The 16968-nt window shown below is 52.4% G+C and overlaps 1 protein-coding gene across 1 annotated transcript; it reads left to right on the top strand.

The window, feature by feature from the left end:
• The first annotated feature begins 4254 nt into the window (after nucleotides 1-4254).
• Nucleotides 4255-14105, top strand: TMEM61 (transmembrane protein 61). The gene is given in 5 exon segments (XM_036754335.1): nucleotides 4255-4282; nucleotides 5512-5626; nucleotides 12765-12926; nucleotides 12928-13145; nucleotides 14009-14105. Coding segments are annotated over 4 exon segments (480 nt in total). The 5' UTR covers nucleotides 4255-4282; nucleotides 5512-5623.
• Nucleotides 14106-16968: the final 2863 nt, after the last annotated feature.

Below are 16968 nucleotides of genomic sequence, written 5' to 3'. Positions count from 1 at the left end.
CGGAAAATAACAATTGCTAGAAGGGCTGTGGGAGGCTAGGCACACTGATACATTGTTGGTGGAGCTGTGAATTGATTTAGCCATTATGGAAAGCAATTTAGAACTATGCTATAAAAGTTATTAAACCATGCATATCTTTGACCTATTGAAACCACTATTTGACCTATGCCCCAAAGAGATCAAAGAAAGATGGAAAGGACTCATATGTACAAGAATGTTTATAGCAGGGGTTTTTTTTTTTGTCATTGCAAAGGCTAGAAATTAAGGAAGTGCCTGTCATATAGGGAATAACTAAGCAGATTATAGTATATGAAAGTAACAGGATATTATTTTTCTATAGCAAATGATAAAGGTGATGGTTTCAGAGAAACCTGGGAAGACTTGTGTAAACTGATGCAAAGTGAAATGAGCAGAACCAGAACAGTTACAAAGAACAACCTGTAAAGATAAACGATTTTGAAAAACTTTAGAATTCTGATTAGTGCAATGACCAAACAGGATGGTGTGATGCTGATGACAGATGCCACCCACACTTCTTGACACAGAAGTGATGGACTCAAGGTGCAGAATAGGCCACTGTTGGACACGGCCAGTGTGATCATTTGTATTGCTTGGCTATACATCTTTGTTGTAAAGGTTTTTCAGCGGGGAAGAGCAGGAGGGAGAATGGAAGGAAGTGGTAGGGACAGGGGTGCTCCCCAAAAAGGAGAAAGAAAAACAAAGGAAAGAAAAGATGGTTGTTGAAGCATTTAAAAAAAACTGTACAGAAGAGAACAGAAGAAATTTCAGAAGGAAACAAGTGGGACAGCTTTGAAAGTTACATGTTGAATTCATCATAGATTTTAAAAAAGAAAAGTAAGCATTAGATAAAAGAAAATAGATAATAGAAACCTGTGGTTTCATGTACTTTTTTATGTGCTTTTGTCCTGTTCTACTATCCATATGGATTTCCTCCTTTTGTTTGGTATTTAAATTAAAATTAAATTAATTAAATAATATATTTAAATACAATTTATTTAAATTAAAATTTTTTTAAAATGTTTTGAAGAAATCCTATCTTTCAAGGCCCGCTCCATGCCACCTCCTCCATGAAGCCTTCCCAAGCCTCCCATTCTTCCCTCCCAAACAGATTTCCTCCCTCTCCTTTGCACTCCAGTGGATTGGAATGGAAAAGCATTTATTAAGCGCTTACTATGTGTAACGTTTTATGCTCGGTGCTGAGGATACAAAGAGTAAAAGAGCCTGTTCTCAAGGAGTGTACATTTTAAATTCAAGGAACCCTCCCTTCTAAGAGGCTTCACTGCAAGGCAGATGGGAAGACCTGGGATTCCTTTCTTGGTGAAGCAGCTAGGCAGATGACATTAGCCAGAGGGCCAGAAGGCAGAGCAGTATTGCCCAGTGGTCCACCATCTTCCCTGACGGTGAGCTAGTTGGTGCATCCCTGCTCAGCCTCCAGCTAGGAGCAGCCATGTCCCCCACCACCTATGATGTCTCTGCATTCTTGGTCTTAGAGACCTTGACCACATTCCGCTTGGGCTGAATCAGCTTTTTGGTATCTAGTCTTATCTGCCCGGCTCAATTTCAAGTTCTTAATGATCTCCGCATGCCTCCTGCCTCAAGATCCCTTGGAGGTCTTTTAGCATAATCCCACCATTTTACAGAAAGGGAAGGTGAGCTCACACTTGCTGAGGCAGCTTGTTGTAATAGAAAACCATTTGGGGTTTTCTTGGCAAAGCTACCACAGTGGTTTGCTCCAGCTCAGTTGGCAGATGAGGAAACTGAGGCAAACAGGGTGAAGTGACTTGCCCAGGGTCACAGAGATAGTGGGTAAAAGAGGTAAAATTTGAACCCAACGCCTCACACTCTCTCAATCCGATGTGCTTCCCACCACTTTGCTGTCTGTCAGCATCTTTTCCTTATCTCAGATCACCTTCATATTATACTATGTTGGGGGTGGGGTAGAAAAGCAAGCTTACATAAGGCAGGGGCACCCAGAGACCATTCCCACTCTGGCCTCCACGACCTTGAGCAGTTCAGGGAGCTAGGATGGGCTGCAGCTCCAAGGCAGATCCTCTCAAACAATAGTCAATAAACATTTATGAAGCACCTACTAGGTGCCAGTTGCTGTGCTGAGGATACAAATGAGAAAAAGACAGTCCCTGTCCTCCAATAGCTTACAATCTAAAAGGGGGCGGGGGGGGGGGAGACAATACACAGAAGGAAACTGAAGGGCAGTGCGGGAGGGGAGATGGTGGAGCCTGCCTAATGTTCCAGGCAACTGAGGGTATTGGGGAGATGGGGAGTATCCTGGCAGAATCAATCTCCATGAGCTTGTCCTGGAGGAAGTGAGCCATGATGTTCCTGGGACTCCCCCCATGCCCCTTTGGTAATGCTTTGCTTCCCATGTTCACCTGCATTTCTAAGAAACTTAATAGCCCCATCTGGCTAATTCTCCGAATAAAATGCCCTTTGTGTTCCCATTTGAAGGATGGAAAAACCAAGGCTGGGGAGAAGTTTGCTGTAATGATGCCATCTCAATCCAGAAGGAGGAAGCCAAACACTCCCGATTGTACTCTGTGTGAAGGCCAGTCACTCGGGTCAACCAGGCAGTGCACCCAGTACAGGGGGCAGAGCCCTGAGCAAGCAGTGAGAACGTGGAGTGCAGAGCTGTGTGACCTGTAGGGCTACTTCCCATCTCTGGACCTGCTTCCTCATCTGTTAGATAAAGCTGGGCTGGATGACCTCGAGGGGATCTGATGGTTTTTCATTCTGAGCTCCCAAGCCTGTGATCATTCATACCAGCTCCCATTTCCTCTACACCAAATACTTTCTTCATCTCGTCCTCAGTTTCCTCGTCTGTAAAATGGAGAGAATACTTCCACCCACAGCACTGATTAAGCACCTACTAGGTGCCAGGCACTGGGAATCCGAAGACAAAAGAGGAGATAATCCCTGCCTGCAAGGAGCTTAGCTTCTCCGGGTGGAAGGCGGGAGGCATCCGGAGGAGACATTATGTATGTAGAGAGGCAAATACAGAACACATTTAAAGTAATTTCTAACAGAGAAAGGAGGCCATCAGCCACCGGAGGGACCAGGGCTGGTCCCCCTCCAGGAGGAGTCAGGTGCTGAGGCCAGAAGGGAGCTGGAAATGCCAAGGGGTGGGGGTGCAGCCGGGGCAAGCGTTCGTCCTTGGGGATAAACGCTCGGTAACGTGCCGCAGAAATGGGAGCCAGCTGGTGACTGGGGGGATGCAGCACTATGCCTGAAGTCAGGAAGCCCCGAGTCTCAATTCGACCTCAGACACTTACTACGGCTGTGCGACCCTGGGCAAGTCACTTAACCTCTGTTCCCCTCAGCTAATAATAGTACCTACCTCGAAAGGTTGTTGTGCGAGTAAAAGGAGAAAATATACAGCGTCTGGCACGTGGGAGGCGCGCGAAATTTAGTCCCTTCCCCACGATCCCTATGTTACAGGTGAGGAAACTGAGGCAGAGTGCCTGACAAGGGACTCCCGGAGCTAGAGCTCCTTTCGGGGCGGAAGCTGCTTCACTTCAGTTCCTGCGTGCCCAGCGCCTAGCACAACAACCTAGCACTGAGGGAACACTTTGTATGTGCTTGTTGACTGACCGATGGATTAATAAATAGGGCTTGGCTTGGATCGGACTGAGCCAGTCCTGGATGGAATTGGTGATCTCTGGGGATCCCAGGTCCGCTCCTCCCGGCTCTGGAACCTGGAGCCGGGTGAAAGGAAGGAGGAGTCCCCGGATCCCACCGGCCCCAAGGTATTTTTCGGCCGCGGTGGTCTTAGCTGATGGAGGGGACAGGAGTGGGCTGGCCCCATGCCCTCGAGCTAATGAGCCAACTGGGCTCTCCAGAGCAGCTCCGGGGCGGGCTCAGGGCCATCACTGGGCACGTGCCCCAGACTGAGGTGCGTGTGTGGGGGCGTGTGTGTGCATGTGTGCGTGCGTGGGGTGGGGGGGAGAAAGAAGGGGTGGGGCGGTGAATCATGCCTGGGCCCCCGCCCCGCCCGAGCCGCTCTCAGGGCTCGGGTCAACCTTAGTTGCTCCTTTAAGAAGCTGGCTCGGCCCCCGCCCAGCCCCGGCCCCGGCCCCTGCCCCGCCCCACTCCGCCCTCGGGAGCTCTGGCTGACCGCCGACACTGGCTAGAAGCTGAGGGACCGACGGGTGGACAGGCTTTGCCTCGGGCTCAGGAAGCCACCCACCCACAGAGAGTTCGGCGGACGGACGGACGGACGGACGGACTTGGATCCAGGCTCCTAAAGGTCAGGTCCTCTGTGTGTGTGTGTGGGGGGGGAGGGCAGGTGGGGGGCCACGGACGCCGCAGGGTGGCGGCTTGGTGACCCGAGCACAGCCCTGCAGACCCAGCGCAGGACTGGCACGTCTCGGCCAAGAATCCCGCTGGCTGCTCTTGGTCATCAATAGTAGCAGCTGCAGCTTGGGCGAGGCTGGGTTGGGCTGGGCAGCGCCCCGGGGACCCCCCACACCCACCCCCGCCTCCTCCTCTCAGCTCCGGGCGCCGAGCCTGCCTTTGGCTGGCCCGGGATCCCGCGCTCGTTCTCGAGCCTCCCCCTCTGTCCTGTGTCCGAAGGGAGAGAGTGCCAGCAGCCTCCCCTTCGTGCCTCTGTTTCCTCTTCTGTAAAATGGGGCGGAGGTAGGGCGGAGAAGAGATGTATGCCACAGAGACAGGTTGGACTACTGATCATTAAGGTTCCTGCCAGCTTTAGGTCCTCTTCATCCGTGTTCTAATACACCGCCCCTTTGAACCCTAGGTTCTGTGACTCTCCTTCCTCGTCCATCTCCCTCCGGCTCTAACTCTCTAGGTTCTAAAAGCTCCTTCCTTCTCAGAGCTGATTCTCCAGGTTCTAAGACACCTCCCCTCTGCGTTGTAAGAACTCACCGTCTCCGCTCTAAATGTCTAAGACGCTTTCCTTCCTCTCGCCTCAACTGCTCTCTGTTAAAGGAGACAGCCTGGTGCAATGAGACGCTTACAGGCTGCGGCGTCAGAAGTCCTGGGTTCAAATCCCAAGTCTGAGGTCCTTTCCAGACCTAAATCTGTGTCCCTGTGACTAGCCTCGCCCTCGGCTCTGACATTCCGCGATCAGTTGAGGTAATCTGTGACCTGCTTTGTAATCTTTCTGTTCCTTTATAAATCTTCTTCCCAGCTGTGATCTGCATTCCAAAGGCTTTTGCAACTGTGAAGTTCTGGGTTCTATTGTAGCTTCCAGCTTTAACCCCCCCCCACCCCAGTTCTAACATGCTTCCCAGTGTTGACCTCTTGTGTTCCAACCCTGAGTGTGAGAGCTGGAAAGGGGAGTTGGAGGAAGGTGGAGGCTGTGGCTGGCCACACACCATCTGAAAGCCCCCTTTAAAACTGGGATAGAGGGCTCCCAGGGACCTAGATTCTCCTCTGGGGGTAGGTGAGATGGGTGATGAATGGGGGGAACCAGGCAGTCCCAGAATGCAGCCCCGAAACGCTTGGTTCCTGTTACAGGCATCTGGTCCAGCCTGAGCATCGTTCTCTTCGGGTGCCTCTGATGGAGATGTGATTGTGGTCCTGCGGCTTCTTTAAACTCGTGCCCCAGCCCGGCCTGCCTGGACTGGCCATGGTTGGTTCCTTGATAAGTATAAATTCCACTATGCTCTTTTTTTTTTTTGGAGGGGGGAAGGCAGGGCCATTGGGGTTAAGTGAGTTGCCCAAGGTCACACAGCTAGTTAAGTGTGTCAAGTGTCTGAGACCGGATTTGAACTCAGGTCCTCCTGACTCCAGGGCCGGTGCTCTACTCACTTTGCCACCTAGCTGCGCACCCCCCCTCCCCCCAGCCCCATGCTCTTGAATCCTTCCTGCAACCCTGTCTCTCTTTAAAAGCCAGCATGGCTCAGGTAAGGGGGCAGAGAAACAAGATGGGGAAAAAAAGAAGGCTTGGAACCGGGCCCCTGGGGGTGATTTGTTCATTCCCAGAGGGACACCCCCTCTCCCCAGGCAGCCTGCTATAGAGGAAGGGCCTCGTGGCTCTTTGAATCCAAAAACGTTGACAGTTTTATAGAATCATAGATCAGAGGGGAGGGACGGCATGGCGGAATGTCCACAGGCCTGGGTTCAAATCCCACCTCGGACCCTAACTGTGTGACCCTGGGCAAGTTGCTGAATTTCTCTGGGCCTCAGTTTCTTTCTCTGTAAAACAAGGCAGCTGGCCCAGGTGACCTCTGAGGTCTCTTCCAGCACTAGAGTTAGTGCCTGAGTCACTGGCCTCAGTTTCCTCTACATGTCAGATGAGAATAAGGATCCTCACCTTGCCTGCCTCCCAGAGACATTGTGAGAAGAGAAATTTATAAGCTTCAACAAACTAAAGAAGGGTGAATTATTGTTAGGGATGAAGCTGTGTAACCTCGGGACACCAACTTGAGAGACCCCAGGGACCTGAAGAGACCCAAGAGGCCCCCCTCTTCAGAGGAGGAAACAGGCCCAGGGAAGTTCAGTGACTCGGCCAAGGCCCTTCAACCCAAAGAGTTAAGGGACTTACCCAGGTAGTAAGTGCTGATGGTAGAATTAGAACCCAAGTCTTCTGAATCCAGAGCCACGGCTCTTTCCTGCCATTAAGGAATTTGGTGTAGTTGGGGAGAGAGATTCACATTCCAAGTCTCTTTTTTTAAAAAATAAATGTCTATTTTGTACACTTATCTTAACAACTTTTACAACAAACATCAAAACATATGAGTCAGGCACTTCTATTACGAAGTTTTTTAATATAAATGTAAATATAATGAAATCAAGTAGTAACAAAGTTTCCCTGTTTGTTAGTTTCTGCTTCAAAACATCCTTTACTTTCTTTTCACATGACAAATGAACAAAACAGCCCTTCACCCCCACCCCCAGCCCCACCCCCCATAGCCATCCTCCCCTTCTCCAGTCTGAGCTGGATTTCTGATGGACCTGGGGCTGACGGGAAAGGGCAAAGAGGGGAAAGTTTGCCTGTTTCTAAATCCCCATGTCCCCATGCAGAACTGTCCTTAGGAGTCCTCTTACCTGGGGCAAAGGGAAGTTTGGGGGGCTTTGGAGGGAGATAAGTGGGGAGGGGAAGGACAATATGACAACGGAAGCCGCTGGGGTGGGGTGGGAGTGAGCCATGTCCCAGAGTCCTGTCTGGAGTTGGGGGTGAAAGCTGGCATTGGGGCAGAGAGGTAGCAGGGTGTGGGGAGCCTAGCAGGGGAGCCAGGTGAGAAAGGAGAGTTCTGAGGATCATAGGGGAGGAGAGTGGTGGGGCAGAGTCCTGGTGACCTTCACCCACTCTGTTCTCACTGGCCTCACCTGCCACTAAGGCCGTCGGATTGAGAGCCTCAGACCAAAAGGTACTGGGGAGGGAGCAGAGCTTTAGTACAGAGGAAAGAGCATTGGACTAGGAACCAGGAGTCAAGAGGGCTCCCACTTTCTCACCTTTCATTTGATTAAAGCCCCCTAGTCTGGCTTTTGAGCTCATCATTCCCCCCAAACTGCTGTCTCCCAAGTGACCCAAACTCAGTGGCCTTTTCTCCGTATTCCCCCTTCCTGACCTCTCTGCAGCCTGTAGCACTCTTGATTCCCCTCTTCTTTACGTTCTCTTTTTTCCAGGTCTTCTCCACCCTCTTCTCTCCTGGTTCTTCTCCTACCCATCTGATGGCTCCTTCTCGGTGTCCTCGGCTAGACCTTCACCAAGGGCACAGCTACATTATGATTGGGGGTAGCCCTTCGATTCTCTCAGCATGGCACCTGGGGCCAAGCTCTGAGCCCCTCTCACCTGGACTGCTGAAATAGCTGTCTTTATACTTCCCTCCCTCCCTCAAGTCTCTCCTCCCTCCAGTCTTCCTCCCAGTGGCCAATGGTGATCTTCCTAAAGGAGGGGTGAGCCCTTCTCCCATCACCCACAACACACACACACACACACACACACACACACACTCTCTCTCTCTCTCTCTCTCTCTCTCTCTCTCTCTCTCTCTCTCTTTGCCCACCCTCTCCCTCTGTCCCTCTCCTTCCTCTCTTTCTCTGTCTCTGTCTGTCTCCCTCCCTCCTCTCTCCCTCCCTCCCCTCCCCCCCTTCCCAACTCCCCTCCCCCTTCTGTCAAACACCCAATGTTCTTTACTCACTTCTGAGATCAAACATCAACGTTCTCCTGGTTGGCACTTAAGGCCCTTCCTACTTTTCCAGTCTTTCTCAAGTTTTGCCCCACCCCCCACACTCTCCAGTTCAGCCACACTGACTGCCTCACTGTCCCTTAAACACGTTCCTCTAAGCTCAAATCTCTCCACTGCTGCCCTGATGCCTAGGCAGGCCCATCTGTTCAGCTGCCTCAGTGGATGGAGGTGTGGGCCTCCTACCTAGGCGGTGCCCTTCACTGAAAGACTGTGAGTCAAAGGTCATGGCTTTGCATCCCAGCTCTGCCCCTTGGTGACCTTGGGGAAGTCATGGCACCTACCTGAGTCTCAGTTTCTGTCTGTAAAATGAAAGGGTTAGATGAGATCGTACTGAGGCTTCCCCCAGCTCCGAGAGACTTTTTCTTCTTTTTGTCCCCAGGTGACGTTAAGCACTATCCTCAGCCCCAGCGATGGTGCCTCTGTCTACCTGTCCTGAATCTCAGCATTCCAGACCATTTCTGTTGGGGGGGGGTCCTCCCCCAATTAGAGGGGTTGCTCTGAAAGGGCAGGGACCCTGTCTTCTCCCTCTTCTGTGTGATGATGAGGCTAAGCGCAGCTCACACCCACATCGTGCTGTCATTAATAGACCCCTTATTGTATGTGCTCCCATTGGCTCCTCACAAAAACCCAGGAAGGTCAGGGGTAAAAAAAGCTATCATTCCCATTTTACAGAGTGGGAAACTAGCTCAGAGAAATGCCCTGACTTTCCCCGGGTCACATAGCCTATAGAGAACTGAAGCCAGGTGTTCCGGCTCCCAGGCCAGACCTCTTTCCCAGTGCCTGATGAAGCCTTGGTGATAGATGGGAATGGGTTGGTTTCTCTGAGCTCAGTGGCCGTGTATGGGACCCGGGTTGGTGGTGGCCTGTGTCAGCTGGCTGAGATCCGCGAGGACGGCCTGTCCCCCTGCTGCCCCAGGACGGCAGGCCCATCTAGAACTCTTGACCTGCTTCTGTTTGGGCTTGGCCAGTGAGGAGCTCACCATCCCCTGTGACAGCCCGTTCTCACCAGGAAGCAGAAGGGTTTGCTACAAAGGGAGCAGCGAGGACCAGGGTTCGAGTCCTCCTCCATGTTCTGACCTTGGGCTCCCAAGCTGCTCCTAGCTCTGGCACTCTCTGGTCCAGAGTTTTCACTGGCTCTCACCTTCTGTGTTCTAAGGTTCCTCCCAGCTCTGGCACCCTGGGAGTCTGGTCTGTTCTTCACTTGTCTAGATTATCTCTAGGAAATAGAGCTATTTCTCACCAACCTCTGGTTCTGTGTCCAGTGTGGAGGGGGCTCATGTTTGGCTGAGCCCAGGGGCAGTGTAGGGAGTGGGAAGGGCAGGCAAGTGGCAGTCAAAGTGCCAGCCTTTGAATCCTGGGTCTGCTCCTTACCTGGGTGGCCTTGGAGTGGTCCCTCTCACTTCCAAGTTACCGATCCCTGTACTGGGGGAAGCTCGGTTGGGATGAGGTACCCTCCAGCCCGAGGCCCAGCATGCCCAGTGTTCCAGCCTGGGCTCCCCTTCCCCCGCCAGGCACGTCCACACATTGTGTTCGGGTCCCGGCCCGTGGAGGGACTTTCTCCATTTCTCCCAGGACAATGCCACATTCTGGGGAGAGGATGTGGAAAAGGGCTGCCCGTGACTCACCCGTGCCAGGGCACTAGCTGACTATTAATCACTTTTCCCCTCTTGGACTTTGTTAAAAGGCATTCCAGAAGCCCCATCGTCTCCCCCAGGGACTCTGGCCCAGCCAGGCGGCATTCTGGGATCTGAGCCTTTCAGCCTGCTCCCTTGGAAATGGGGAGTGTGGCTGGGGCAAACAGGGTGGAGTTCTGCCCTCTGCCTGAGACTGTTGTTGCATTCCAGGCCTGGAGGCTGTGACATTTGGGGTCTGGGGGGCGGGAATTGGCAGGGAGGCTTTCTGTCCTCAGTTTGGATGAGAGATTCAAGCAAAGAAAGAGGGGATAATTTGAGGAAGAAGCTGGGAGCCAGTCTCTTCACCCATGGTAGGCCCCAACAACCTCAGGGGCTGCATGTAGAAAATTAGATTTTGTTTTATGTTCTTTTGGGCCCTACAAGGAGGGAGCTTTCTTCCTTTCCCTTAGTTCTGGAGTTTTCTCTGGGTTTGAAAACTTACTGGGAAGGGGGCGGTGCTAGAGAATGTAGGTGAATCCCTGGCCAAGTAAGGAAAACCAAGTCCCAAACGGAGTCCCAAAGCAGTGAGGGAGTCAGGGGCAGGGAGAGCTGGGAGAAATCTGAGGGGCAGCATCTCCCAGTCAAAAGCAAAGCCAGCCTTCAGAGGGATCAGGAGCCTCTGCTTCTCCCAGGCTGTGTAACCTTAACCAAGTTCCTAAACCTTTCTGGGCCTCAGTTCTGACCTGTAAAAGAAGGGGTTTGGACCAGATCAGTTCTTAACCTGGGATCCAAGTCAACAGCTGGACCCTGGCAACATGAACAGTCTGTGCTGTCGAGGCCAGGAAGGCCTTGGAGTCTGGGTCCTTGAATTTGGATGGGGGAAAAAAATCACCTTATTTTTCTCTCTAAGCTAAGAGAAATTTAGCATTTCCTTCAGTTCCGTAAAACATTATTCCAAGCAAGGGTCACTAGGCTCCCTCAGACTATCGCCACGGGGGTCAGGGACACCAGCAAGGTTAAGGAGCCGTGGGCTGGACGGCCCAGGTAACTAACGTCTTACATATCTATTCTGTAGGCGCGTACCTGGAAATGTCCTCTCATCTAATCCCATTGTGGTGCGTGTGCGTGTATGTGTGCGTGTGCGTATGCGCGCTCGAGCATGTGCATGCATTTTTCAGTATCTACTACGTGCCAAGCTAGGTAAAAAGGGATTCAGTGACAAAAATGAAACAATTTCTGCCCTCAGGGAGCTAACATTCTGGTTGGAGGAAGCAGCTGGTACCTTTCAGAAAGCAGGGTGGCACCAAGGTCACCCAGCGTGGTGCCAGCAGAGCAGGTCCAAGGCCCAGGGCCCTGCCTCCCGGGGTCAGGGTCTCACCACTCAGCTCCCCCACAGAAGCTGGGAGGGGAGAAGACACTGACGCTGTAGGTGAACTTGGCAAGGGGGAGCGTAGCTCCAGACACAGGGTTCCTCTTGGGCCAAGCGAAGTCATGCGACAAAAGCTAGGATTTAGAGGTAGAAGCAACCTTGGAGATCATTTAATCCAAACCCTCACCCCATTGTACAGATGGAAGAAATGAAGTCCGAAGATGGGGCGAGGCTCGTTCTGCTACTGGCTTACCTTGGACTGATATTAGAACCCAGGTCCCAGACTCTTTTCACTGAACTAAGGCTGCCTCTCTTGGTGATCAAATGAGGCAGCATAGATTAAGTGCTTTACAATCAATGAGCATTTATTAAGCACCTACTGTGTACCAGTCAGTTGTGTAGTCATTTTTCAGTTATGTCTAACTCTTGGGGACCCTATTTGGGATTTTCTTAGCCAAGATACTGGAGTGGTTTTGCCACTTCCTTTTCCAGTTCATTTTACAGATGAGGAAACTGAGGCAAGCCCAGGGTCACACATCCAAGAAGTGTATAGATAGGAAGTCTCCCTGACTCCAGGCCAGGTGCTCTGTGCACCTAGCGGCCTGTGTCAGTCAATACCAGCTGTTGATATTTGTGACCATTCCTTCCCCATATTTTGTCTTGATTCAACTGCTCTTCTATCAATAAACCAGCATTTATTAAGCACTTACTGTGTGCCAGGCTCTGGGGAATGCAAAGACAAAAACAGAGCCCTACCTGCCCTCAGGGAGCTTCTGCTCAACCACAAGAGGCAGCGTGATAAAGTGGACTAGTTCTCCAGTCGGGAGAGTTGTGGGTTTGAATCCTGCTGCCAGATGTTCATTGGCAGGCCGCTCCCTCTTGGAGCCCCAGTTTCTTCATTGGTAAAATGCGGGGTGATCACGTCCAGGTCCAGAGCGGCCAGGAGGCTGAAGGGCCTCTGTGAAGACCCACCGGCTCAGGGATTCTGGGACACCCGCCTTAGTGCCAATATAAAGGACAATTCAGTACAAGCTCAGAGGCTGGGGATGGGGCTCCCCGAAGGAAGCAGGGGCCCCGAGTGTCCCGGCTGTCTGTAATCGGCGCCTCACTAAAGAGGGCCTTCAAGGCCTCCTGGTGGCCCCAGAGAGCCCTGGGACAATTGCCCTCCCTGACCCACCCACCATCATCGCCCATCCGATTTATTCCCTTCTTTCTGCGCATTTACACTCTGCTTTATACTCTTCTGCGTGGCTTCCCATTCATTCTGTCTTCACGATACATGTGTGTTCTCAAAGGAGGGCAGATACCTTACCCGATGTCCCCTAGAACGAGGTGAGCGAGGGAGTGATTTCCAGTCATCCAGTCTTGTCTTTGATTGGCACTGGAGTCGGAGGACCCAGGTTCGAATCTTGCTTCCACCTGTGTGACCCTGTGTGAGTCACTTAATGTCCCCAGACCTCAGTTTTCCTCATCTATAAGATGGGGGTGTTGGACTCGATGGTCCCTGGGGTCTCACCCGGTCCCATGGGCCCCTGCAGCCCTGCCACATTGTCCTTCATGTTGTCTGTCTTCTCTCTCTTTCTCTTTGTTCAGACCTGTGACCGAAGGGTGGCCTCGTCTTTCCGTTACGGAGTGACCATCACCGGGGCGGTGGTCCTGGTCACCGGGACACTCTGCTTCGCCTGGTGGAGCGATGGGGACATGGGGCCCTCTCTGAGCCCCAGGACGAAAGCTTCTCTGCCAGGGAAGGCAGCCCCCCCCAGCTGGCACCCCAGCACCCATGGCTGCACCCCCCAGTGCCCTGCTGAGGTCGGTCAGCTTCTTCTGCTGCGGCGTCGGGGGGATGCTCCTTCTCTGGGGCCTGCTCTGGTCAGCCAAGACCAATGTCCGGGCGGTCCCTCGATACTACCACCGCCGTCTCCCCAGGGACCTGGGCTACTTCACGGCCGAGCCCGCCCAGAAGTGGAGCTACAGGTCAGTTGCATGGGGCGGGTCCAGTGACAGCTCAGGCAGGAAGCACGTTTCCGTGGGGAAGGGGGAGGAGGGGAGCACTCCACACAGCAGGGTGACACAGGGGACAGAGGGCTGGATTGGAATCAGGAAGACCTGGTTTCTCATTCTCTGATACTCCCTTTCTCCTGTGTTACCTCTATGGGCCTCAGTTTCCCTGTCTGTAAAATGGGGGTGCTAATACCTCTAGCCCCTACCCCCCCCCAAGCTGTTGTGAGGTGATGGATCTAAAGGACTTTGCAAACTTTAAACGGCTATGTAAATATCAGCTATTAACATATGGACCCTCCCCTGGCGCTAATGATGAGAGCTAATATTGGGTAACGCTTTACCATTGGCTAACACCTTTATGCGCACCCCCCCCCCCCATTTGATCCTCACAGCCCTTAGGCGGTAAGGGCACGTCTGTTGTTTTGGTCTGGACTCACAATTCCGTCAGTGAAAGGAACTCTGGGTGTGAAAACGCTCACGTCTAATGAAGATCTGAGGCACCGGCAGGGTCTCACAGTCAGCATAGACAAGTCTTTTCCATGTAAGGCACCCTGTCCTCTGCTCCATGCTGCTTTGGTATGATCAACCCCATTTTCCAGAGAAGAAGATTGAGGCATAGGGCTGGGCAGTGTTTTTTTTCCGAAGTGCCACGGTTAGTGAGCGACAGGGCCGAGATTTGAACGTGAATCTCCTTAGGAAGATGATGAGCCGGCCACGAGGCCCGAGAAGACAGGCCGGGTCACTCTGCAGCCTTGGGCCTTAGTTTGTTCATCTTTAAAATGGACTGGACAGCCTTTGAAGCCCTTTCCAGATATCACCCTCGACTCTGGCTGCAGAGATTTCTCTGCCATGAGGACAGTGCTTCAGCCCAGAGCCCCTGGAGAGGCCCAGGCCACAGGGTTCGAGCTAGAAGGGACGCCAGTGGTCATCTAATCCTCCTGCTTTAGTTTTATAGACAAGAAAACCAAGGACCAGGGTAAGACTGCCTATGCCTAGGAAGTGGTGGAGCTCTGAGCCCCTGTGGCCCCCCGGGCAGCCACCCAGCACCCAGAGGGAAAGCTCCAGAGTGAAGGGGCCTGTTGGCCCCACTGCCTTGGGCTACCTTGCTCTCCTCTTGTCCAGAGCCCAAGCCCAAGAGAGACCAGAGATGGAGAGACTGGGCCACCTTTGCAGCCTTCTTCCCCTCCTCTCTTCCCCTTCCGTTGTAGCCCCGCAATCCACAGGCTCCTCCCTGCTCCCTCACAGTACTCCTTCAGACACTTCCTAGCTGTGTGACCCTGGCCAGGTCATTTAACCCCATTTGCCTCAGTTTCCTTATCTGTAAAATGGAGCTGGAGAAGGAAATGGCAAACCACTCCAGTACTACACCCTCATTTCCAGCCTTATAGGGTCACTGATGAAGAGCTGCAAAGAGGGACCTTTTCTAAAAAAGATTTGGATAAATATGTTTCACTAGAATTGGTTCCCTTCATAATACTTTGTATTTATTTCATGGATTCAAAACCATGATCCTGTGCAGGGGCCCCTAGGTTTCAGGAGACTGATTGACAAAACAAAAAAGATGGAGACTGTGACTTCCCATCAGAGGGAGAAAGAACTGTTGTCCATGTACATAGTCCTGTATTTACCCAACAGAGCCTTGGGTCACAGCCGTGTCCAGTCAGGGACACAGTCACCTTCAGCTCTTGGTGGCATCTGAAGTCCATTCAAACTGTCCTCACTCAGTGGTCAGTCAGCGGGCAGCCTCAGGGGGCCAAGATAGGCTGGGCATTGGTGTAAAACATTAGAATGTTACAGTGAAAATCTAGAATGTTACACGATAGACCATGGGATGTCAGAAGCAGGAAGGTCCTTGAAGCATAGGATGGCAGAGCTGGGAAGGACCTTAGAGCACAGAATGCCAGGACCAGGAGGGACCTTAGAGCACAGAATGCCAGGACCAGGAGGGGCCTCAGAGCACAGAATACCAGGACTAGGAGGGGGCCTTAGAGCACAGAATGCCAGGACCAGGAAGGGCCAGAGCACAGAATGCCAGGACCAGGAGGGGGCCTTAGAGCACAGAATGCTAGGACCAGGAAGGGCCTTATAACACAGAATGCCAGGACCAGGGGGGGCCTCAGAGCACAGAATGCCAGGACCAGAGGGGGCCTTAGAGCATATTTGGAGCTGGGAGAGATCTTAGACAAGAGAAAAGAGAATGTCAGAGCCTTAGAATAGAAAATCTCAGACCTGGAAGGAGCCTTAAAACAGACTGAGCATGCTGGGAGGGACCTGAGAATGTTCCAGGCCTGGTCCCACTATTAACTAGTGTGTGTTTTGGGGGTGGGCAGAGCCCTTTCTCCTCTCTGAGCCTCAGTCCCCTCACCTTTAAAGGAGGGAGTCAGACTAGATAGAATCTAAGCTCAAACGTTCTCTGATCCCAGGGCCGCCAAGCCAGAGTTCTCAGCGTACAGTCCCAATTTCCTTGGGTCCTAGATTTGCCAAGGGAAGGAACCTCAGAGGTCAGAGTCCACATTGTCTCTGAAGCCCTTTGAGGTGCCCTGGGCTCTCAGAGCTGTCACTAGACAGGCTGAGCTGGGGGGCAGGATGGGAGGCGAGGCTTCCAAGCTAGCAGGGACCTTAGAAATCATCTGATTCAACCCCATTGTTTTCCGGAGGAAGCAACTGAGCCCCAGAAAGCTTAGCATGTCCCTTAAATGGGGCACAGAGACCCGAGAGGGGTGGTAGAGCCCACGCTAGACACCAGACCTCAGACTCCTAATCCTGGGCTCATTGGCAACCTTGATAGTCAAGAGATGGACAGGGGAAAAGAAAGGGAGAAGGGGGATGAAGAAGAGGTTGTCTTCTCTTTTTTTGTCCCCAACCCCACCACTGTGGGCCTAGTAAAGGGCCATGTGCACTTTATAAATGAATAGGGACTAGTTGCTGAATGAATGTTGGAGCAGGAAGGACTTTTAGCGGCCATTTAACAGAGAAGGGAACTGAGTCCCAGGAAGGGGCTCGAGCTGCCCAAGGTCACAGAGGCGGATGGATCAATTCATTTTATTGACCTACATCCCCCTCCTCTTTCTCGTCTTAGTTACCTCTGGGTAGGGGGAAGGTGAAGGGGTATATTTGAGAATGAAGATGATGTAAATAAAAAGTTAGTTTTAAAAACCTGATGTTTAAAAAGAGCAGAGAATCATGGGTGGGTGTCCGTTCCGGCCCCTCCCTCACACTCGGCTCGCTCCCCTCCACCTCCTATGAGACACTCACCAACCCCCTCCCAAGACAGACGGGCCTCTCAGGCTCCCATTTAACTGCCCCTCCTGCCACCTGGTTCTAGTTGGCCCCTCGGGGGCCATCCCACGCCCCTTCACGCAGGGTCCCCCTGGGTAAGCCCTTCTCCATGCTGAAGATCTGGGAAGGACGGAAGACGGCAGACAGTCAGCCCCACAGATGGATGCAGGGATCCCGGATGTGTGTAACTCTGGGCAGGTTACACAGGCTCATCTGCGTCTGTGTCCTCGTCTGTAAAGTGGGGAGGATAAGAGCAGCTGTCACCCAGGGTCCTTTTGAGACTGAGATGAGATGGCATCTGTAAAGCGCTTTGCAATCCTTAAAGCTTCATATCGATGCTAATGCTTGTTACCCCTATCGCTGTTACTCTGGAGGTGTGTGGCCCTTCCCACGACGCTAGAGACATAGAGGCCAGTGACTTGGAAAAGCCCAAACTAGACTGTGAGCCACAGAGACAGTGCCCGCCTCCAGGGGACAGGCCACTTTCTTTTAAGAAACATCCCTTTGGTACCTAATG

This window comes from Trichosurus vulpecula, chromosome 4, assembly GCF_011100635.1.
Source record: "Trichosurus vulpecula isolate mTriVul1 chromosome 4, mTriVul1.pri, whole genome shotgun sequence".
Classification (NCBI taxonomy): Eukaryota; Metazoa; Chordata; class Mammalia; order Diprotodontia; family Phalangeridae; genus Trichosurus; species Trichosurus vulpecula.
Note: the sequence above shows the minus strand (reverse complement) of the source record. Positions and strands in the feature narration are given on the sequence as shown.